Source organism: Chlamydomonas reinhardtii, chromosome 16 (genome assembly GCF_000002595.2).
Source record: "Chlamydomonas reinhardtii strain CC-503 cw92 mt+ chromosome 16, whole genome shotgun sequence".
NCBI lineage: Eukaryota > Viridiplantae > Chlorophyta > Chlorophyceae > Chlamydomonadales > Chlamydomonadaceae > Chlamydomonas > Chlamydomonas reinhardtii.
The window spans coordinates 539783-561678 of NC_057019.1; the positions used below are offsets into that span (position 1 = coordinate 539783).

The following is a 21896-nucleotide window of genomic DNA, read 5'->3' on the forward strand; positions in this document are numbered from 1 at the left end:
GGGCTGGATGCAATTCTGTATATCATACATTAGGCACTTGCTTTGCCTTTTTGAAGTCAACCCCCTACCGGTCAGACCGAGTCAGTCAGCCCGTGCCGCAGTGTGGCCGGTCCGCTGGAGCCTCAGACACCAACCCGCGACCAATTAAATAGTAATCAGCCCCGCGTAGCGCTCGCACAAAAGCAACACTGCAACAGCCCCAAGCCAGCAACACGCCCTGTCCCACACAACCTGTTCCAGCAGGTCGCGGACCGATGGATGGCTAAGGTATGGACACATCCCTCCCTACTCAATCCCAGGTGCTCGCCCAAGCAGCAAAACCCACACGATCATTGCAAGAACAAGGAGGTGGCTGCCTTAGGGAGGCAGGAAAAGGGCTGATCCCGGGTCGTTATCAACCCAGCCACCTTGACGCGGGCGCCTACTAAGCACACGCCTCTATGTTGGGGGCCTTTGGCATCCCCGCAAATCCGGACATGGCCGGTTGGGTGGGTTGCACAGTCCGTGCTAACCCGCAGCTAACAAACTAGTCACGTCACTCGCCGCCAACCGACACGTGCACCCTCAGCCCCACGCCCTGCTAGCGCCGTTCAGGCTCTCAGCCTGGCCCCGCCGCCGGCGGCGGCCATGGCGGCCGCTGCAGCTTGGTCGGCCGCTCGAAGCCCATCAGCTTCAGCAGGAGGAGCACACGGATCACGTTGGCGGCGGAGACGTCGCGGTTCTGGGGATGGGGAACGGGGAGGAAGAAGAGAGCGCACATGAGCTGTCCCAACCGTCAACCTGTCAATCAATCCGTCCCCAGTGCCCAGCCGTCCCCGCACATGCACGGTCCTCACCCAGGTCGTCAAGCAGTCGTTGCAGACGCCCGAGTTTTCCCCGCCGCCTATTTACATGCAATAGGCATTAACAAATACTAGTTTACAGCGGGTGGAGCCAGCATGCGGCGGCGGGCATCAACACTCTACAGCTATAAGACTGTCCTAAGCGTCGCTGGCTGCTGACAGCGTTATTGACGAGTGTTGCGGAACTAATGCGTACGTAGACCAGAGCGGAAGGCGGAGTGGGCTTGCAGGCGGCACGAGAGTAGGCAGTCAGTAGCGCAAGTTGCGAATTCACATGTTACCTCGTAACCGACGGTAAACGCTGTGGACGGTCGCGCCCATGGCTGGCTGACGACGGAAGTTGGCTGCTGTATTGGGATGGCTGGGCTGGACGACGCCGGCCGGGCTGGCGTTGGGACTACCAGAAAGGATGCGCCCGAAACCAACCTGGAGAACACCAGCGCCACCGGTGCCCAGCACGACATGTAGCGTCATACGGAGAGTCGTCCACACACTCGCTCTGCAGCCATCATGGCCATGGGCGCACAGCACTGGGGCTGCCCGCCTCGGCACACACCGTTCGTGACACGCACACGCTCGCCCCCCCCCCACACACACATACACATACACACACACACACACACACACACACACACACACACACACATACACACACACACATACACACACACACACACACCTGCGCATACACTGTCCTACGCGTAATGTTTTCCTTGTGCTCTTTAACACACACACACACACCTGCGCGGGTGGCCGCTGCCGTCCGCATTTGCCAAAATCAGTGGGCCTTACTGCGTGTCGACAGCACTGCCCCTCACTGCCCTTTGCCCCGCCGCACCGCCTGGAACGCCCCTGCTCCCCACACCAACCCTGCCTCCTCGGTTGCGCCGCAATCATGCGGGCCGCATGATGTTGAGGCAGCCCGTGATGACACCACCTTCCAGGTAATCGGCCCACTGCGCCTCAACCAGCGCCCGCACATCCTGCTCCGTCTGCTTCTGCGTCTTTTGCCCCTGTCCCCGCTGCTCCTGCTGCTGTGGCTGGGGCGGGGCGGGCGCTTGTGTGAGCTTGATGCAGTCATAGGTCCACCCGCCACGCCCCGTCAGTTCCAGCTTTTCAGAGCTGGTCGTCAGCACCTGCGCCTCCTCTCGTTGTCCACCGCCAAGCCGCCTGTGCAGGTACAGTGCGGCGTCCAGCATCGCAACTGGGCGTGGAAAGCCCCAGTCAGCGCCACGCAGCCGCACCGTGCGCTGCTGTCCCTGCTGGTAGGCCGCGGGCACGTCCGGCTTGAGGTTTATGTTAGCGGCTGGTCGGCCCTGGACGTGGTGGATTCTGGGAAACCACTGCAGCCCCATCGCCGCGACGCTGCACGCATGTGGCGTGCCCACAATGCCCAGGCTCAACCAGTGACTTCCTTGCAGCTGTACTGGGCTGCAAGTCCAGCTGAATCTGAGTCCCTCCGGTGGCACGCACTGGCGCCGACGCCTGCCCTGGAGCCACGCCGCTGGAGGCCGCGCCGGTTGCCCTGGTGCCCTGTCTATGCCGCAGATCCAGGCACACGTGAGGCCCTGGTGAAGCGTTGCCCTGTCGTTATCTGAGGCGGCCGCTGCGTAGGCCGCGATGAAGCTGGCCTGTTCTGGCGTGATCCAGAACCAGCCCGCCTGGCTGTCAGGGTGGCAGTGGTGGTTCAGCGCCAGTGCGGACAGGACCCAGTCCAGGTAGGCGCGGCTGCACTGTGATAGCCGCAGCAGCCCAAACAGCCGCCACCGCGTGGCCGCGTCCGTGGTGCCGTAGTTCACTTGCATCCACCTGAGCACGCGGTGCATACGGTAACGTGTTTGAGACGATGATTAGGGGAGGAATAGCAAGCTCGGGAACAGACGCGTTCCGCGTAAAGTAACGTCCACATTGCCCCCCAAGGCACACCAGCAATTCTCCCATACCGTCCCATACTTCTCCTGACACTCACTCTGCCAGCACCAGCACCACGCTGCTCTCGCTGTCGGTGCCGAAGTCGTCGGACTCCAGCAGAGCCTCCAGGCCCACAGCCGGCAGCGCCCGCATCTGGTCATACAGCTGCTGCTTGTTCAGCACCGCCAGCGCGTCCCCAAAGTGCGCCACCAGCTGCGGCTTGGCCTCCGTCAGCAGCGCCGCAAACGCCGGCTCCTGCTTTGGGTCTGGCCATAGCTGTGCGCAGCCGTATAGCTGTAGCACGGGAGGCGCCTGCTCTGCGCTGCTGGTGGCCCCCGCGCTGCTTGAGGCCCCGGCGGCGCCCGCCGCTGTTCCTACACCAGCGGCTGCCGCCACGGGTGCCGCCAGCTTCTCCCGCACCGCCGCCACACACGCCTCCACGCACCCCTCCATTTGCAGGTAGTCCGCCTGCTGCCGCACCTGCAGCGCCTCTGTGATGCTGCCCGCCTCTATCCGCCCCGTGTAGGCGAACTTGATGGCTGCGAGTGCTGCGGGCAGCTCCTCCTCACTGCCCAGCGGCACACGCAGCTGCAGTGGCGGCGGCCGCTGGGGCTGCGGCTGTGGCTGCGGCCGCCCTCCTCCACCCCCCTGCTGGGGCAACCCGGCAGCCACCGCCTGCCGCTTACTGCTGGGCCCAGCGCGGCCGGACGGGTCTGCCGACCACCGCTCCACCTGCAGGGTGCAGCAGGGTGGCCGGTTGATGTTGGGCCGTGCCCCTGCAGGGTGGTGAGAGAAAACACCCCGTCCAGCTTCAATGCCGTATGGCAGCCACATCTATGAAGGCACGGCTTGCCTGCGTCTTGAAGCGCTCCGACGCCAAGCGAAGCACGATGGTGTGTGCAGGCAGGGGTTCGCCCACGACCTGCACGCCCGCCTCGAGCTCGGCCCTGTCCTCATGCTCCTGGGCTAGCTTGTCCGCCTTGCGTTTCTTGCGCCTGGCTGCGCCCGAGGGGCCTGCAGCTCTGCCTGCAGCATGGGCCGTCGACTTCGCGTTTCCTGGCTGAGATAATGTGAATACAATAGAGCAGTCGGTGGAATCATTGTCGCCAAACAGGCTCGCGAGGCCTGCTGCCACGCGCTCGTTAAACTTGGGTGGCATGGCTCCACGCACTGTCTTTCCAGTTTCCGTCTTAAATCTCAGCTAGCATGTTAAAAGTAAAGGATTTCACACAGCAACTATTGCTTATTTCACCATTTGGAGCTCACAATAATCGGGCACCCGTCATGCACCGCACGCCGCAAACCATTACCCCGTTCCCCCGCTTTCCCCCCTTGCTCTAGCTCGCCCCTTTCTCAACGCGGTAGGTGCTGGAAGTCATCAGGCGCAACGCAATCATGACGATTGATTACACAGGTGGGGAGTGGCAGAGAATCGATGGAGACTCAGGAGTCAGGGCGAGGCAGGTCGTCGGCGGGGCCATTCTGCATGCTTCACTCGTGTTCGCGCATCGCTAAAACAAGGTAGGCGTGAAGCCTAACACTCGACCCCGCCGTGTCAACTGCGCAAACATCGGCGGTCTACTGCGCCCCCGCCAGCTGCAGCGCCGCCTCCGCCAGACCGCGCAGCTCCTCCAGCAGGGCCGCCTGTCGGGTGGGCGAACGTGTATGAGTTGGTAGGACGCGGGAACTATGGGAGCAGGCGGAGTGACGTACGTAGCGGCGGGTGCCCCTGAGATCCTACGCCTCCTTGGACAGGCCACAGGCATGGGGCGTACGTATGGACAGGTACGCCCCATGCCATAGCCGCCTTCCCACGCAATGACGCAACCCACCAAAACACACACGCACGGCCACGCACGCACACACACACACACACACACACACACACACACACACACACACACACACACACACACACACACACACACACACACACACACACACACACACACACACACTTAGGCCCTGTCTTCCGCTCATCCCACACGGCAAGTAAGCGCACCTGCTCCGCCTGGTCCTCCTCCTCCACCCGCCTGCGCTTCTGAGCCGCCGCCACACCCTGCTGCCGCCCCTCTCCGTCCCCTTCATCCTCTTCGCCCTCTTCGTCCTCGCCCTCCGCGCCGCCCTCTCCTGCGCGGCCGGCGCCACCCCGCACGGCGACGGCGCGATCCCCGGGCGCGCGGTCCCCGTGGCTGCTCCGCCAGTGCTGCACCAGCATCACCAGCCTGCAGTTTGATTGTTCGACGCCGTCATTTGATTGTGTAGCCGTAGCCGTAGTTTAACGCAGAGAGCGGACGCACGTGCCGACAACCATGCTGCTGCGTGTACACGAGCAGCATGACAGCGCGACAGGGCACAAGCAGGTCGCCTGGGGGGAGACAAGGCACTCGCTTGCATGCCGCTCTCTCGCTCCGGCGGCGGATACCCAGCAGCAGCAGCAGCAGCAGCAGCAGCAGCAGCAGCAGCAGCAGCAGCAGCAGCAGCAGCAGCAGCAGCAGCAGCAGCAGCAGCAGCAGCAGCAGCAGCAGCAGCAGCAGCAGCAGCAGCAGCAGCAGCAGCAGCAGCAGCAGCAGCAGCAGCAGCAGCAGCAGCAGCAGCAGCAGCAGCAGCAGCAGCAGCAGCAGCAGCAGCAGCAGCAGCAGCAGCAGCAGCAGCAGCAGCAGCAGCAGCAGCAGCACCATGTGCCGCAACGATTGCGTTGGGACTGCCAGTGTGCGTGGTGCAGAATGCATTGGTTGCAGGAGGGACTTGCTGACGCGCGGCGCGATAATGTTACTTGCACACGCACGGCTGCAACCTGTTGCTAGGGTCGTTATGATCCAAGGGGGTCTGAGAGTAAGAGCCTCACAGCCCAACCTGCTGCATATGGCGGCCGCCGCCGCCCAGTCCGCGCTGGCGGCGGCGCACAGCTCCAGCCGCCGCCGCTCAGCGTCCTCCAGCATCGCAGCGACCCTGTGTGCGTGTGTGTGTGTGTGTGTGTGTGTGTGTGTGTGTCTGTGTGTGTGTAATTGTGTGTGTGTGTGTGTGTGCGCCTGTGTGTGTGGCTTCACATGCGTGCTATTCTTTGAGGGGTTCCGTAAGACTGCTTGCATTGCTCCCCTGGGCAGCAGGCTCACGAGAGAGGCAGCAGCACCCCACACAATGCACCACACGCACGCGGTCTCGCACCCAGCGCCACACCGCCGGTGCACACACCCACCTGCCCGCCTCGGCCACCACCTCCTCCGGCAGCCCCGCCGCCGCCGCCAGCAGCAGTCCGTAGTGGCAGTAGTCCAGCGCCGCGGCAGGCTGTAGCAGCAGCAGCAGCAGCAGGCAGCATGAACAGGGGGCCAGGGGTCAGGTGGGGGCAGTAGCAGGGGCAGATGGGGGCAGCAGCATGCACAAGCACGCATACACCCACGCACGGTACACGCACACGCAGACACACACACGCACACACACACCCCGACGCCCACCTGCAGCAGCCAGCGGAAGTCCAGCTCCCCTCCTGACGTGTCCACCTGGCAGGCGCAGGGTGAAGGGTAGGTAGAGGGTGGAGGGTGGAGGGTGGAGGGTGGAGGGTGGAGGGTGGAGATGAGTTCTGCCCATTGTGATGCGCAGTGTCATCACGCTTCCACACACCTCCTGTGTGCGTTGACTTGAGCTCACCCACGTCACCCACCTCACCCTCGCCGCCTCCACGTCAGCAGCACCCCTACGTCATCTGCCTCGGGTGTCTTTGTATGGCTTACTGGGAGCGGCGAAAAACAACCCTCCTGTGCGTGTTTCTGCTTTCTCACCGGCGGGTGGCGACAACCCCCCACCCCTCCACCTCAGTCCGCGCCCTCCATCCACCACCCCCTCCTGCCCGCCCGCCCGCCTACCTGCAGCTTCCACACGCGCGCCGCCGGGTACAGCACCGCCATCTCGGCCAGCTGGCGGAAGTGGGTGGCCAGCAGGCAGGGCGACCCGCGGGCCAGCAGCTCCTCCGCGATCTGAGTAGGTGTATGTGTGTGTGACTGTGTGTGTGTGCGTGTGTGTGTGTGTGTGTGTGTGACTCCAAGTCACAGGGGCGCCCTACCCCTGCCCCTGCCCCCTGCCTGCCCCCTGCCGCGCACCGCCTCCTTCTGGCCCCCAACCCCCGCCCGCCCCCCTGCCACCCCCCCTCCTGCCGCCACCGCTGCCGCTCACCGCCCAGGCCAGCCCCACGCCGTCCGCGGTGCTGGTGCCGCGGCCCAACTCGTCCAGCAGCACCAGGCTGCGAGGTCCGGCGGCCGACAGCACGTGCGCCGCGTCCTGAGGGGGAGAGCGTGCACGGTGTGTGCTTGTGTGTGTGTGTGTGTGTGTGTGTGTGTGTTAAAGAGCACAAGGAAAACATTACGCGTAGGACAGTGTATGCGTGTGTGTGTGTGTGTGTGTGTGTGTGTGTTTAGGGGATCGTGTACGGTATGTGCGTGTGTATATGCGGCATGTGGGTTGTGACGACCTGCACACAAGCAGGCTGACACACGCCCGGCCACCCAACACAGGCCGCCACAACCGCCAAAGCACCCGGCGCCATTCGCTGCGTGCTAGTGTCAGTGCACCACAGCGGGTTGGCAGACAAACCCCCGCGCGCGCGCACGCAGCGCGCCCCCGAGCAGCAGCCGGCGGGTATTGCTACCGGATCACTCCCACCTGCACCCTGCCTCCCACCCACCTGCATCTCTGTGAGGAAGCTGCTCCGCCCCGACTCCAGGTCGTCCTCCGGCGCCCACGAGGCGCCCAGCGGACCTCCCCCTCCCCCTCCTGCCCCGCCACCTCGGCCCCAGCCTCCCCCTCCGCCTCCCCCTCCCCCTCCGCCTCCTCCTGCCCCGGCTCCAACAGCTCCTCCTCCGGCTCCGGCTCCCCCGCCCATGGCTGTGCCCAGCCGCCCCAGCAGCGCCGTGAAGGGCGGCAGGCAGCAGTGCGCCGCCGGCACCGGGCAGCCCGCCTGGGCCAGCACCACCAGCAGACCCACCTGCGCGGATACGGTAGATGCGGGGAGGTGGAGGCAGGCGCGCAGGTTGGGGCCGCGTGAGGCAGGTGGGCAGGCAGGCAGGCAGGCAGGCACGCTGACAGGCAGGCAGGCGGGCGGGCAGGTTGGGGCCGCGTGAGGCAGGTGCGGGTCTAGTGCATGCTGAGCGGCAGGGCGGTTTGGCCATTGGCATGCATGCGGCATAGCAGGAGACGGCGCGCGTGCGTGCCCGGCAGGCTGGGGAAGCTCCAGGCCGAAGAACCCTGCAGCTGCAAACAACAGCACACGATTCCACGAATGTCCCAGAGGACTGGCTTTGAACAGCACACGATCCACAAATGTCCCAGAGGACTGGCCGTGATCACCAGTTGCCCACGGCATTGCGCGTCATTTTACATGAAAAACCACACGAGCTGACCACTGCGCACCGCACACCGCGCCCCACACCGCACACCACCACGCCCCCACCACACCACGCACGCACGCCCCCATCACCTGCTGCAGGTAGGTGGACTTGCCGGACATGTTGGGCCCCGTGACCAGGTGCAGCGGCGCGCTGGCGGGAGACAGGAAGGTGTCGTTGGGCTGAGGAGGCGCCGGCGGCGGCGACAGAGGGGGAGCGGCGGCGCGGCCGCCGACGCTGGCGCGGGAGGCGGAGGACTGGAAGGCGCCGTTGGCGGCGGCCTGCAGCAGTGGGTGGCGACCCTGTGTGGGGTTGCGTGGGGTGTGGGGTGCGTGGCGTGTGCGTGGAGTGGATGTGGTGGGCGAGGGAGTCGGCAGGGAGTACACGTGCACACAGTTCGTCCCTGTCAACACGTGCACACATGCACACATGCACAAATGCACACACGCACACACTCGTTGTGCCTCCCTTTCAACACGCACCTGCACAATGGCCAGGGGGCCGCCCGGCTGCAGCTGGGGGCGGCAGCAGGGACCCAGAGGCCCGTCCGGCGCCGCCGCCGCCGCAAAGCCCACCTGGCGGCCGGCGGTGGTGGTGGGTGGCACCGTGTTTCATTGGGATGTCAGGACGGGGCAAAAGCTGAGAGGGAAAGCAGCCTGAACCAGTCACACACCCTCCGTGCCTCCTTCTCCCCTTCCTTGGTCCCTCCCTCCTTCTTCCCTTGCCGCTTTCATCAATGCCTTCCACGCCCACACATCCGCCCTACCCCTTACCGACCTACGCCCACACATCACAGCCCCTCCACCCCTCACCCCGTGCCCCTCAACCCGTGCCCCCCACCCACCCCCCTCACCAGCATGTCCAGCAGCGCCACTCCGTCCGTGAGCCGCTGCAGCGCCGCCATGGCCCCGCCCACCGCCTCCACCACCACCGCCTCCAGCAGCTGGGGACAGAGGGGAGGGGGGGCCGAGGAGGGGAGAGGGAGATGGAGGGAGGGGAGAAGGAGATGGAGGGACACGCAGGAGGACGGTATGGACAGGAGGTGGGAGGTGCGTGCGATGCCCCGACGCCGTGTCTGGCCCCAGCACATCTCAAGACACATCCCACCAAGCCCAGCCCGCGCTCAGCGGCCCGTCGCATGGCCCCCCCGCGCCAGCAGCACCCCACACGCGCCCCAGCAGCGGCAACCCCTAGCCCCTTACCGCCTACGTCCCTACCTGGCATGCCCCACGCACCCCCGTCCCACCCGCCTGCCCACCCGCCCACCCACCTGGCGCGTGAGCAGCAAGCAGTCCGCCACCGCCTCCCGCAGCCGCGAGTTGAGCGCGTTGAGCTCGTGGCTGGTCAGGACCAGCGTGCCTGCGAGCGAAGGGCCTTTGTAAGTGTGTGTCGTACATGTGTATGCTTGTAATATTGTGTGGTTTAAAAGCACAGGAGAAGGAAGCAGACGCGTGTCGTATGTGCGTGTGGGTGTAGGCCTGTAAGGCGTGCGTGTGCATTGGGCCCGCCCATCCGCCCACCCATCCAACCACCCACCCACCTCGCCCGCGGCGCTCCAAAACCAGTAGTTCGGGCGGCAGCTGCGCCTGCTGCCGCAGCCCCCCTCCTCCGCCGTTTCCACCACCAGCGCCGCCGCCGCCACGGCCGCCGCCACGCCGGCGGCCGCCACCGCCCCGGCTGCCGCCGCCAGGTCCCTCGTCCTGACGCTGCTGCTGGTTGAGAGTGAGGTAGAAGCCCTTGCGGCCGCTGTAGCACACCTGCAGCCGCGCCAGGAACGAAGTGGGGCGGAGCGAGTTGCTGGTCTGGGCACGGGTACAGGTATGGGCACGGGTACAGGTACAGGCGACAGGGAGGGGGTGGAGTGCCGGGGATGCCATGCATGGGGCATGGGGCAGATAGAGGCAGTGCAATCACAAGCAACCAACCACCCAACACACGCACACACACACACACGCACACACACACAGTGAACACATGCACACACACACGCGCACACACACCTCGCTCACCTTGAGCGGCAGCCCCCACTGCTCGCCGTAGCGCTGCCCCAGCTGGTGCACCGCCTCCGTCAGGCGGCACAGGCAGCCGCGTGCTACTGCCAGCAGCCCCCCGTACTCGTCGGCTGCGGCGGCGGTTGCTACAGCCTCCCCCTCGTCGCCGTCGTCACTGTCGCCATCGCGTGCTACTGCCGCCGCGCCGCCAGCGGCGGCGCCGCCGGCAGCGGCGCCGCCAGGTTGACGGGCTTGTCGCCCTTGTCGCCCTTGTCGCCCTTGGCCCTCTTGGCCCTCTTGGCCCACCTGCCCCTGCTGCTGCCCCTGTCGCCATGCCTGTGTGTGGCGGCGCAGCAGCCCCGCCGCCGCGGCCCCGGCGCCGCCCTCCCCTTCCAGTTCCTCGCCCTCGCCCTCTCCCTGACCCATCGGCGTGTCTGCAGCACCGCCCCCGCCACCCCCGTGCCCACTGACCCCACCGCCTCCGCCTCCGCCTCCGCTGCTGCCTCCGGGCAGTCGCACGGCGAAGCACTGCTGAACGCGAGACACGAAGGGCGCGCCGCGGGAGGTGGCGGCAGCCGCCTCCTCGTCCAACACCTGCCGGGGGCCGCCGCCGTTGATGGCGTTGATGATGAGTTCATGAAGTGGCATGTCAGTGTGGGCATTGGCGGCATTGGCGGCATGGGTACGGACAAGCAAGGGGGCCGGCCAGCAGGTGAGCAGGGTTTCGTGCCAGTGGTGGTTGGAGGCTTGGCCACACTGACCCCAAGGCCCAACCAAATATACACACACACATACCGGTACACACGCCGTGTTCAATGAACACACACACACACACACACACACACACACACACACACACACACACACACACACACACACACACACACGCGCCGCCAGGCCGGCTGCTGCTGCCCCACCTGGTCGATGCGCTCCCGCAGCCGGGCCAGCTGGGGGTTGCGGCAGTGGGCGCGCACCGCCGCCAGCAGCGGACTCCGGGCGCCCTGTGTGGCGTCAGGTGCTCGGTAGGTGCCGCATGGGCCGAATGCATACCTCCGCACTGCCCAGTCCCCAGCCCTTCAGGCCGCGTCCCACCCTCCTGACCCTACTGCCGCTACTGCCGCTACTGCCGCCGCTGCTGCCACTGTTGCCGCTACTGCCGCCACCCCGCACCCCTCCCAGCCCCCCCCCCCGCACCTCCAGCGCCTCCGCCAGCGGCTCCGTGAGCGCCAGCACGCACCGCAGCAGCAGCAGCGCCTGAACAAGGGCGCCGATGCCGCGGCCTGGCGGCGTCACGGGCGTGGGCGGGGGGCACAGCAGCGGGCACACGTGCGTGCATGGGGGGGGGGGGCCGCGGGCATACCTTGGGCACGTTGGGGCCTTACCACAGGCACATGCATACGCAGCACATCGGCGAGTGGCTAACGGCTCAACACACCATCACCGCCATCAGCTCCATCAGCACCAGTCACTCACTTGGGTCTGACCCTCCGCCTCCTCCTCCTCCGCCGCCACCGGCAGTAGCTCCCGCCCCCGCCGCCGCCGCCAGCCCCGCCGCCGCCAGGCTGTAGCACATCTTGTCCAGGTCGGGCGGCAGCTGACTCAGCACCTGACCCACATCGAAGCCCAGCCGCCCGCCCTCGCCCTGCAGCTCCTCCACCGCGTCGTACCTGCTGGGTGGCGCGTGGGGCGGGGTTAGAGTGTGTGTACTCACAATTTGTGTGTATGTCCGTATGTGGGTGTGTTTGTCCGTATGTGCGTGCGTATGTGTGTGTGCGTGTGTGTGTCCGTATGTGCGTGCGTGTGTGAGTGTGTGTGTGTGTCTGTGTGTAATTTAGGACACCGGCATACACACACAACCCCACCATAATGTTTCTTGTTGGGCTTGGGCATACAGCCCCTCCAAAGCCTGCCCACCCAGCGCCCACGCCGCCACTCCGCCGCACCGCCGCTCTAGTGCATTGGGTCCGGTTTAGTTTGGGCTAGTATCTACCCCTCCCCTCCCCTCCCCACCCCGCCCACCTCATGCTGAGGCTGGTCACGTCTGCCAGCGGCTGTAGCAGGCTGGAGCGCAGCAGCCGCGCCCCCGCCCGCGTGCGCACACCCGCCCCCAGCAGCCGCTGCAGACTCGCGCCGCCACCCACCACCTGCGACGAAACGTGTGTGTGTGCGTATATGTAAATGTGAGAAACGGGAGAAGGCCCTTCAAAGTTCTCAGGCACGGGAAATACAGGAAGTGTGCACGCGTGCTTTGTGTACATATCTACGGGGACACACACACGCGCACACCCACCTCCAGCGCCTCTGCCAGGCCGCCGGGTCCCGTGAGGCCCCGCATGTACAGACCCGCATCAAGAGCTTCCAGCCGCAGACAACCCCGCCGCAGCGCCAGCGGTGGTGGCGCCGCTCCCGCCCCCGCCGCCGCCGCGCCGCCGTACGGGTCACCGAGGACGGCGGCGGCTGCGCCGCCGCGCCGGCCACGCCGGCTACGGCCCGAACCGCCGCCGCCGCCACCGCCGCCGCCAGAGCCGCCGCCGCTGTCTCCGCCGAGGGCGCAGTGGACGGCCTCGGGTCCCAGCGCCCAGTGCAGCAGGGCGCCGGCCGCGCCTGTGGGGGGGCTTACAACGTTACTCCTGGCGTACCTGTCAGCACCAGCACGAGCCAGCAGGCTGAGGAGTGAGGGCTCTCCAGCGGCCTCGTCCCAACCACCTCAGCAACCCACAGTCTGACACTCTCTCACACACACACACACACACATACACACACATACGCATGTACACACACATACACATATACACGCACCCACCCAGTGCGAGGTACTGCAGCGTACGGCTTGCGGCGGCGGAGCCCGCCACACCGCCGCCGCCACTGGCCGCCGCCGCCGCCGAGTGCAGCTGCATGGCGGCGGCGCTGTCGGGTGTGGCGTACTCGGACAGCAGGCGGCCGCCCTGTGGGTGGAGAGCGCGCGTACGGCCCACTGACAAATCCCAACAACGGGCAAACAATTGATGACACCGGGTGCGTGAAAGCGTCGGCGCGCGCCTCGGCTAGATAGCCCAACACGCCCGCCGAGACGCTTGAGGCACCTAACGCCCCTGGTGCTTGTATGTCTTGCCTGCGTGTCGTCAAAGCAGGACCGCGGCATGGCGTGTACGCCGAAGCCACCGCCGCCTCCGCCGCCACCACTCGCCGCCGCCGCCGCCGCCGCCCAGCCAGTCACTGTGCGGTTCAACCCCGCCTGCGCCGTCAGTAGCCGAGGCCACAAGCAACGGGTCGCTGTACTGCGACAGGTGAGCGACGGCGCCTCCGACCCCCAACTGTCCCCGCCTGCCCTCTCCCCCGCTGCTGACGACCCCGCTAACAGCAGCATCGCACCTCGTGGAACGCGGCCCTCCCTCCGCCGCCGCCGCCCCCGCCGCCATCAACCGCCGCAACCACCACGACATCCGTTGCTTCCACCATCTCCAACAGCATGGCGGTTATCGCGTACGACCTGCACGCAACGAAGCGGCATGTGCAGCGGCCACGTCACATCACGTCACGTGGGAGGAACCTGCGTCGGCATCGCTGAAGCGGTATAGCCCGCCAGATGGCGCATGCATGGTCTTGCCGCTGCGGCTGTGAGGCGCTGACCCAGATCAAGCAACATAACCGGCTTCGTACCCGCGTTCAGAGCGCTGGCGAGCCGGGGACGCAGGGGGCGCGCCGGTTGCTGTACACAGGGTGTCTGTACACCGTGGCACATACAGGCCCCAGACCATCATCGCGCCCAAGCAGACCCGGTGCGTAGGCCTCACGCCCCTCGCCCTGTCTCGCCGCACTCGCGCACCTGCCGGGCTCTATGAACTGGGTCAGGCGCAGACTGAGCCGCGCCGGGTCCAACACAGCCAGGCCCACCTGCAGGACAGCAGGAATGAGCACACGACAGGGCCGCAAGTTGGTCGTGTTACATTGCATCAGCCAAGCAGACGAAGTGGGAACTGGGCTAGATCGATGGCCTCCAGTCGCACAGCCTGCTCATTCGTTTGTTCGAGCGGCAAGCCGAACTCCGGACGGCAAGGTGAACCCAGAAGTAGCCTGGCTCTACCTGGCTAGTTGTTGCGTTGTTGACCCACCTCGCGCGCCCGATTCTCGATGACAGCCGCAGCAACCCGCGCAGCCGCGGCGGGGCGCTGCTGGTGCAGCAGCAGGGCGTCGACTGCGCCGCCCGCAGCCGGCTCCGCTGCAGCAGCTGTTGCTGCCATTGCTTTGCAATGGATTCGGCTAGCTCTTCTGGGGGCGCGGCGCGCAGCTCGCGAAGAGCTACGCGCAGGGGCCGGGTTTATCGCTGAGAAGCCTTTTTTGGCGGGAAGGCGTCGATTGTCCCTCTCTCACCTGCTCCTTACCGAGAGCTGTCAGGTTTTACAGCATGTTGACATTGTTGAATGCCAGCGACTGAAGAGACTGCTTGCTACACAGGTGCTGCGTGTCTCCTGCGGCCTACAACGCCCGTCCTTGCAGGGAAGATTTCATCCCTGTGCAATCATCACATCTCACCACCTGCATTGCAAGATATTGCATGCACGCATGCTCCTTCCACACCAACCCAACGCACCTGCTGCTTTGCACCTCGCTCGGCATGTGCAGGCAGCAGCAGGCGATCCTTCCTGCCCTAGCCTGGCTGCGTTTCCGCCCTCAATTTTCCCCCGCCACGCACACCATCGCACCGCCCGTCCAGCTTTCTGACTACGGTACATGAAAACAGCGCAGACTGTCGCAATGTGTCAGCAGTGCTACCGAATTGTCTACTGGCGTTCAAGTATCCCGGTTGGCAGTGTACCGACGGTAACCAGCAATTCCTCCTGCAACCTGAGCACCATCCGTGCTGACGCACGCGCAACAGCCGTCTAATCCTTCCGCAATCTCCGCTCAATCGTGCCATGCTTGGGCACGCAGCCTCTCCAGTCGCCGCCTTTGGAATGTCGTAGCAGCAACACCATCGTGTCAAGGGATCTGCGCAATTCTGGCGTTGCACAGATTCACACACACACCCACATGCTTTTGCACTGCAGGCGGTCTGGCCGTCGCCGCACTTGCACAGGCCACAGCTGAGGTCCGTACTTCCGCCCGTACAACAAATCTTCCCTCCTTTATTTTGTCAACCATTGCTGGGTTGGTAGCTTCATCGCCTGCAGATAGACGCACGGAGCGCATAATGCCTCCCTCTGCTGCCTGCTCAGCGCTGCCCAGCCCCACGCAACCAGCCAACCAGCATCTACCCGCTACAGCATCTACCCGCGAATATCGGTACGCACGATACACCGCCTTCGCATGCGCAGCATCCGGGCTGCGTTGGGCTCCAGGCTTGGACCAGGTGGTCACAGCACAACTCCACCGTCGCTTGCTCGTTGGCGCGCTGCCTTTCTTCCCAGACGCCGCACTACAACGCGTTTGTCAGGCTCCTCCGAACATGAGAACACATACATTTAGACTTGTCAACAAGTCAACCTCGTTCTCGACCCAATGTCATTTGAGTTTGTGACGCATTCACGAGCCAAAGCTTGCCGTTGCAGGCACAGTGGGTTTAGGAGCTTGTTGAGGTGGTTGGGCGTGGCCCAACCACGCTGCCCACAAGCTCCCTCATGCCCCAAACTGTGTGCACGCACGCAAGCAGGCCATGCCACCGCGCACGAGGATTGCTCATCAGCCGATGCTCCTGAGGCCGGCAGGCACGCGCTCAACGGCTGATGACTGGCACCAACAAGTGTGCCATTTATCCAGTGCAGCCCTGTGCAGCCTTCTACATAAGTTGCCAAGCCTTTCGAATGGATGCATGCATGATCGGTCCAATAAAGTGTGAAGCCACATCATGCCAAACAAACACAAACACGAGCGCAGACACACCCCATCCATCCACCCATCACAAAAAATAACGTCCAGACGAAGTGCTCTTGACACATTGAGCATTAACCTTCTTCCATCCCGCCTTTTGACTACCGCCTTACCTTGACCATAGTTATGCTCTTCAGCTTGTAGTCCGATGCCAACGCACGCCAGCGTGCGCAGCATACCGGGAGAAAACCTCAAACAAAGATGTGGTCCTGTCATCCATACAGCAATCCTTTGCTGCAGCCCCCCCACACATAGTGCGCATTAATGAAATAAGCTTGCCTTTGAACCCACTTAGCAGGAGCGACTCCATACCAACAAAACTGCTAACTGTCCTTATCGACCCATTTGTGGACTGCCCGTGCATTGGTTCCCGCCACACGACGGGATGATGATGAGGAAGCTACCTGCGGCAACGCATTGTAACCGCAGCCTGACAAGGGTCCACCAGAACTGCCTGATGACTAGTTGCAACAGCCAGCAGAAGAAGCGGCAGCAGAACCAGCTGTCGCGTCAGCATGGGGCGGCATGGGTCAGCGGCGCTTGTGTCGGCAGCGACTGTCGCTACCACTGCCACCACAAGCGCCGCGTCATATGTCGCCAGCCTCCCATTATGCCGACGCAGACACTGCAATTGCCACCGCTCCATCCGACTTGTACACAGACCCACACACAGATTCCGCCCGCCCCCAATACTTCTACATTGTACGTCTTACGCAGATACAATACAACCGTACTGCCTGCCAGCTGCGCTCGGCTGCATGTGGTCCGGTTGTCGTCCTGCAGCGTACCAGCAGTGCCGCTCACGACAGCAGCTGTTGCAACTGAAAGCGCGTGTGGCCCCGTCAGCTGGTACACGCATACTTTCTCCATGGCGTTTGCTGAACCCCCCTGTCTACTTCGCTACACTTCTCTGTACCAATCCTTGCACGCCCCCCCCCCCACACACACGTGCTTCCGTGCAGCGCGCCCGCCCAGACACTGGGCCGGGCCCCATGCAGTCCATTCGTGGAAGTGCCTGATGTTGCTCCTCATGAGCTTTCACTGCCCTGTGATGCAACCACACGCCGCCTGAAGTGGTTGCAGCTGCAATCACCGACACCGCTACCGCCATCACGGCAGCAGCTGCCACCACGGCTACCGGTGCCACCACAGCTACCGCTGCAGCTGCTGCTGTTGTTGCAGCAGGGCCAGGTTGTCCAGACTGAGCAGCATGTAGGGCGGCTGCTGCTGCTGCTGTTGTGGCTGCTGTTGGTTGAGGGACTTGAGCACTGCAGGTAAAGAGAAATGCGCAGCAAATGGAAAGGGGTCAAGGCTAGGGCCCAGCGCGTGGCGACAATGCTGGGGGTGCACATGGCGTGTGCGTGATCCATTCCTTTTCAACGTGCACGACCTCCAACTAGGGCAAGCGTTCGCGGTCGGACAGCACGACGTGTCAACATGCCCGTTGCTTGCTGCTCACGCAAGCGCCCAGGAGCCCGTGCACCAGACCCAGTACTCACTATGATGTGCTGCCCCGCCGCCGCCGCCGCCTGCATTGTTCCCGCCGCCCATTTGCGCCAGCAAGCTCTGCACTTCAGCAGACACGAAGCTGTCTCCTCCACCGCCGCCGAGCCCGCCGCCGCCGCCGCCGCCGTAGCCACCACCGCCGTAGCCGCCGCCGCCACCGCCATCCACAAGGCCTGCGCCGCTACCACCAGACTGCCCCGTCGCCTGAGCCAGGAGCGATGCGAGGGTGGCTTGCGACAGGCCGGCAAGACCGTTACTAAGACCGGTACCGAGGCCGTTACTCAGCCCGTTACCCAGGCCGTTACTCAGACCGTTGCCGAAGCCGTTGGTGAGGCCGTTGCTCCGCCCATTGCTGAAGCTGTTGCCTGACCCATTGACCATACCGTTGTTCAAGCCGTTGCTTAGACCGTTGCTTAGACCGTTGCTGAGGCTGTTGCTGAGGCTGTTGCTGAGGCCGTTGCTGAGGCCGTTGAAGCTGTTGGTTGCTGGTGCTGGGCCGCCGCCGCCGCCTAGCAGCGCGCTGAGGAGGCCCGCGACGCTCAGGGCACCGCTGCCATTGCCACCGCCGTTTAGAGCCCCGCCGTTAAGGCCCCCGTTTAGAGCCCCGCCCAGACCGCCGTTAAGGGCGCTGCCATGGCCGCCGTTCAGGCCGCCAACAAGGCCCCCGTTGAGACCGCCATTCAAGCCGCCGTTTAGGCCACCGTTAAAGCCGCCGTTCAGGCCGTTCTGTGGGCACATCAAGGCGCAACAGCATCAGTGCAACGCCCATGCCGGACCAGACTACCGTAGCAATGTGAGGGGTGCATTGTGAGAGTGCGCAGCAGGACGCGGAGTATGGTGCGCGGCCCCGTCTTCCTAAGGCCAGCCCCTGCACGGCCACCACGCCGTTGCTCACCATGCCGTTGAGGCTGCTCAGGGCACTGGCCAGCGCCGCCGTCACAGAGGTGCTGCCGCCGCCCCCAGTCCCGTTGCCGCCGCCGACCAGCTGCATGCCCAGAGTGCCCAGCCCCCCGCCGCCTCCAGCTCCGCCGCCGCCGTTGTCGCCAAGCCGCAGGCCAAGCGCGCTGAGGCCTCCGGCACCGCCCAGCCCGGCGCCCAGCCCGCCGCCCGGCCCGGCGCTGCCGGCCAGGCCGTTGTTGCCGTCCAGCTGCGAAAGCAGCATCTGCACCACCTGTGGCAGCACCACCATTAGAATACGCGGGCCTGCGGTAAGAGCGGCCTCAGGAGGAGACACACACGCGCTCACGGCACGCGCAGCCGTCAGCGGCCATCCTCTGCAACTACGGCCCACACGCGCCGATATGTGCAGGTCAGTAACGGCCGAGTGCGAGGCAGTTTCAAGGCAAGGACCTCCCATTCGACTCCTACAGCCCGCCACCCACCTGGAGGTTGAGGTCCCGGTCGAGCGGCGCCCCGCCATTGTTGCCGCGATTGAGAGACAGGCCCGGCCCGCCGCCGCCGCCCAGTCCTAGGCCGCCCGCCGGTGCGCCGCCTACACCGAGTCCGCCGCCGCCTCCGCCGCCTCCGCCAGTGGCGGAGGTCAGCAGCTGTAGCACAGTCGAAGGGCTGATGCCCGACTGCAACCAGTTTGGCCAAGGTCCGCAACGTTGCATTAGCGCCCAACATGATATCATGCTGTCGGGCCCGCTATCCGCTCGCATGCAAGGTCAGACGCCGCTCGACTGCATACGGTACATCACTGCCCACGCCACGCCTGCGAGTCGCTCAGTCTCCGTCCCAGCCCCGGCCACTCACCGAGCCATCGCCCAGCAGCGCCTGAAGCGCCACCAGCTCGGAGCCCGTCAGGCCGCCACCGCCGTTGCCAAGACCGCCGCCAAGCCCGTTGCCGCCCAGGCCATTGCCGCCGCCGCTGCCGCCGCCTCCAAGCGCACCGCCAGACAACAGCCCGGCGAGTGCAGCAGTTACGCTCGCCCCCGCTGCTGCCCCTCCCATGCCACAGCCACCACCCATCCCCATTCCCACTCCCATGCCGCCGCCTCCGCCGCCGCCAATGGCCCCGTTGGCCTGCAGTTGCTGCAGTGCCGCATACAGCGCCGCCTGGCTTCCGCCACCATTGCCAGCCAGCGCGCTGACGTCAGCATCCGCGGGCTGTGACGGCTCCAGCGGCTTCAATACGCCGTTCGTATCCAACGCGGCACGTGCGGGCAGCGCCAGCCCTCCCAGGTTCGCGCCCTTGCCAGTCAGTCGTATGGCGCCACCGCCACCGCCGCCGCCGCCAGTGCCGTTACTACCCGTCATGGCGGAGGCGGCCGCCGCCGTCAGCGCTGCACTCATGCCGCCGCCGCCGCCGCAGCCCAGCCCGACGATGCTGGCGGCTCCCAGCCCACCGGTCACCGCCGCCGCCAGCGCGTCCGCCGCCGCCGTTTGGTCGTCGCCATTTGAGCCCACCATTCTGAGGATGCCTGCGCCCAGGATGCCGTCGGCGCCGCCACTGGCGCTGCCGCCGCTGCCGCCGTCGCCGGCTTGCATGGCGCGCTCGTCGGTGCGCTGCTTGCGGCGGCGCAGGTTACGGTCTTCCGAACGGGCCTTGCAGCTCCTGCGCGCACAATTACATGAAGACGTGTGCGATGATACCCAATGGTGCACGTATGACCCTGCCGCTACAATAAACCCTACGGCCGGTGTCCTGCTCCCATCCGCCTATGGGACATTAAGGACTCCCTCCTCCTGCTCTTGGCTCTACCTCCTCCCCATCCCCCTTTCCCTTACCCGCCAAGTCAGACCAGACCAGACCAGAGAGTCCAGTCCCCATACAGATGCACTCACCGCCTGCTGCCGTTAAAGTTGTCTAGCGGCTGGAACTTGTTACACTGCTGGCAGAAGCGGTATCGGCCGCCGCTGAGCAGTACATACTCGGCTTTGAAGTGCGCCTCACACACGCTGTACCGCCGAAGGTACAGCTTAGCGTCCGCCAGTGGCAAGCCACAGCCTTGAAGAGGAAATTTGGGTGATTATGTGTACAAAGGGTGGGTGAGTGGGTGCGTGTATGGACGGGGAGGGTTAGAGAGGGTGAGACTGAGAGGGTGAGACTGATGGATTGGAAACCACACCACGGTTTGAGATATGGAAAGCGCTCAACGCTAAGTAATCTATAGGAAGTAGGCTAAGGCCACGCCGCGCTTATTGAGCTGTAACGCGCTTAGCCCGGCACCAACCGCCGAAACCCGCAGGGTCCGGCCGTCACTCTTGCAACTAAAGAAGTGCACCGGCAGGCTGTGGTGCACATTCTCCTTGCCCCATCAGCCGCGCTACTTGACTCACCATCCACCTGTGTATTGCAGGGGCCGGGCAGGAGGGCCAGCGGCGTGGCGGGGCCTATGTCAGGCAAGCACCGGCTGGGAAAGTGGATCGGCCTAGCCACGACCAGCAAACCTGACGGCAAAACTGCACCGTCACAAAAGTGGCCCGTTTTCGGCGTCCTCACCTGGCAGCGTGCTATATCGTTTGGCTTGCGCAATTTGCGCGCTTTGCGCGAGCTATCGCCGTCCCCGTCGCTATAGCCTGGGTCTTCTCCGCCCATGCCGCCAGGATTCCGCCAGTCTTGGACCAGGCCTGGCCCCGACAAACCAGCTGCAGCTGCAGCTGCAGCCACTAGCGCGTACGCATCGCCTGCCCCAAAGTCAAGACCGCAGCTTGTCGTTAGAATCTGGAAATTCTTACTTGGCTCCAATACCAAAAACGTATGGCCGGGTACACGCATCAAAATACACGACAAGGCCGATGATTGTAATTGGCAACGCCGGCTGGAGGCATCTCCAGCACACGGTTTGTGCTCGTGGCCGCTCGGCTGCGCGCCGCTGCCCTGACCCGCGCGAGGCGCCTGGCCTCTACGTCCAATAATGCAACTCACCAGAGCTCTGCATTGCAGAATCTAGGCGGGGGCCTCGCGTGCGAGCGAGCTCGTCCCAGGGACGAGAGGCCCTCGGTCTCGCGCTATTATATTGGTGTTACTGCAAAGGCGTGACAACAGGCGTAACCACAGAAGACTGGATCGATCGATGAGTCCGCTGCTTCGGCTCGCTGAGCTCCGGAGAACTGTATTGCCAGCCACCGTTGCGAAGAGGGTTCTGTGTACATGCGCAAAATACAATATTGTGGTTGTGTATGACTGTAAGATGTGAGCGGCACCTCACTAACGCGCTGGAGCTCGGGCTGCTTCGCCCACGTCTGACAATGAGGCCGGAGGCGTTGGGCGAGCCCAGAGCAGCAAAGTACTTGTACTCCCAGTATCGCCTGTGTACTACTGCATCTTTTCAAGTGCCCCAAGGGCACACAACGATGAAGCTGCGGCCTAAACAAATTACCTGCGAATAGTTTTTCTTCGCGCCTCTGCGCTCCGACACCCTTATAAGCATAGGGCATCTACATTATTATTACGA

The 21896-nt window shown here is 64.6% G+C and overlaps 3 protein-coding genes across 3 annotated transcripts; all 3 read right to left on the reverse strand.

Moving 5' to 3' along the window:
- Positions 1–10: 10 nt before the first annotated feature.
- Positions 11–3996, reverse strand: CHLRE_16g692585v5 (uncharacterized protein). Its single transcript, XM_043071745.1, has 5 exons — positions 3607–3996; positions 2812–3485; positions 1269–2651; positions 837–883; positions 11–721 (listed from the first exon to the last, which is right to left on the reverse strand). Exons 1-3 carry the CDS (start codon positions 3910–3912, stop codon positions 1736–1738), a joined length of 1896 nt encoding a protein of 631 aa, XP_042915332.1. The 5' UTR covers positions 3913–3996; the 3' UTR covers positions 11–721; positions 837–883; positions 1269–1735.
- A 151-nt stretch (positions 3997–4147) lies between these two features.
- CHLRE_16g692550v5 (uncharacterized protein) lies at positions 4148–14436 on the reverse strand. Its single transcript, XM_043071744.1, has 24 exons — positions 14235–14436; positions 13949–14016; positions 13495–13612; positions 13235–13357; positions 12926–13067; positions 12413–12726; positions 12142–12266; positions 11596–11789; positions 11317–11402; positions 11040–11123; positions 10141–10716; positions 9672–9888; positions 9402–9490; positions 8985–9074; positions 8614–8706; positions 8224–8412; positions 7432–7731; positions 6924–7028; positions 6617–6727; positions 6209–6253; positions 5953–6041; positions 5610–5705; positions 4756–4978; positions 4148–4397 (listed from the first exon to the last, which is right to left on the reverse strand). The coding sequence occupies exons 1-24, from the start codon at positions 14361–14363 to the stop codon at positions 4332–4334; spliced, it is 3672 nt and encodes a 1223-aa protein (XP_042915333.1). The 5' UTR covers positions 14364–14436; the 3' UTR covers positions 4148–4331.
- A 72-nt stretch (positions 14437–14508) lies between these two features.
- Positions 14509–21876, reverse strand: CHLRE_16g692500v5 (uncharacterized protein). Its single transcript, XM_001699245.2, has 9 exons — positions 21368–21876; positions 20942–21126; positions 20779–20785; positions 20284–20446; positions 19252–20053; positions 18879–19073; positions 18392–18667; positions 17490–18222; positions 14509–17258 (listed from the first exon to the last, which is right to left on the reverse strand). Exons 1-9 carry the CDS (start codon positions 21378–21380, stop codon positions 17143–17145), a joined length of 2490 nt encoding a protein of 829 aa, XP_001699297.2. The 5' UTR covers positions 21381–21876; the 3' UTR covers positions 14509–17142.
- Positions 21877–21896: the final 20 nt, after the last annotated feature.

Excerpts from the sequence above, each read along its gene's own strand:
- CHLRE_16g692585v5 (XM_043071745.1), bottom strand. The coding sequence starts at position 3,912 with ATGCCACCCAAGTTTAACGAGCGCGTGGCAGCAGGCCTCGCGAGCCTG. Across the intron at positions 3,486-3,606 it reads CGGAGCGCTTCAAGACGCAG|GTGGAGCGGTGGTCGGCAGA; the intron begins GCAAGCCGTGCC and ends TGCACCCTGCAG. Across the intron at positions 2,652-2,811 it reads GTGGTGCTGGTGCTGGCAGA|GTGGATGCAAGTGAACTACG; the intron begins GTGAGTGTCAGG and ends CCGCGTGCTCAG.
- CHLRE_16g692550v5 (XM_043071744.1), bottom strand. The coding sequence starts at position 14,363 with ATGGCAGCAACAGCTGCTGCAGCGGAGCCGGCTGCGGGCGGCGCAGTC. Across the intron at positions 13,358-13,494 it reads GGAGGGCCGCGTTCCACGAG|GCGGGGTTGAACCGCACAGT; the intron begins GTGCGATGCTGC and ends CTGACGGCGCAG. Across the intron at positions 6,042-6,208 it reads ACTTCCGCTGGCTGCTGCAG|CCTGCCGCGGCGCTGGACTA; the intron begins GTGGGCGTCGGG and ends CTGCTGCTACAG.
- CHLRE_16g692500v5 (XM_001699245.2), bottom strand. Across the intron at positions 19,074-19,251 it reads CGCTGCTGGGCGATGGCTCG|TCGGGCATCAGCCCTTCGAC; the intron begins GTGAGTGGCCGG and ends AACTGGTTGCAG. Across the intron at positions 18,223-18,391 it reads TGAGCAGCCTCAACGGCATG|AACGGCCTGAACGGCGGCTT; the intron begins GTGAGCAACGGC and ends ATGTGCCCACAG.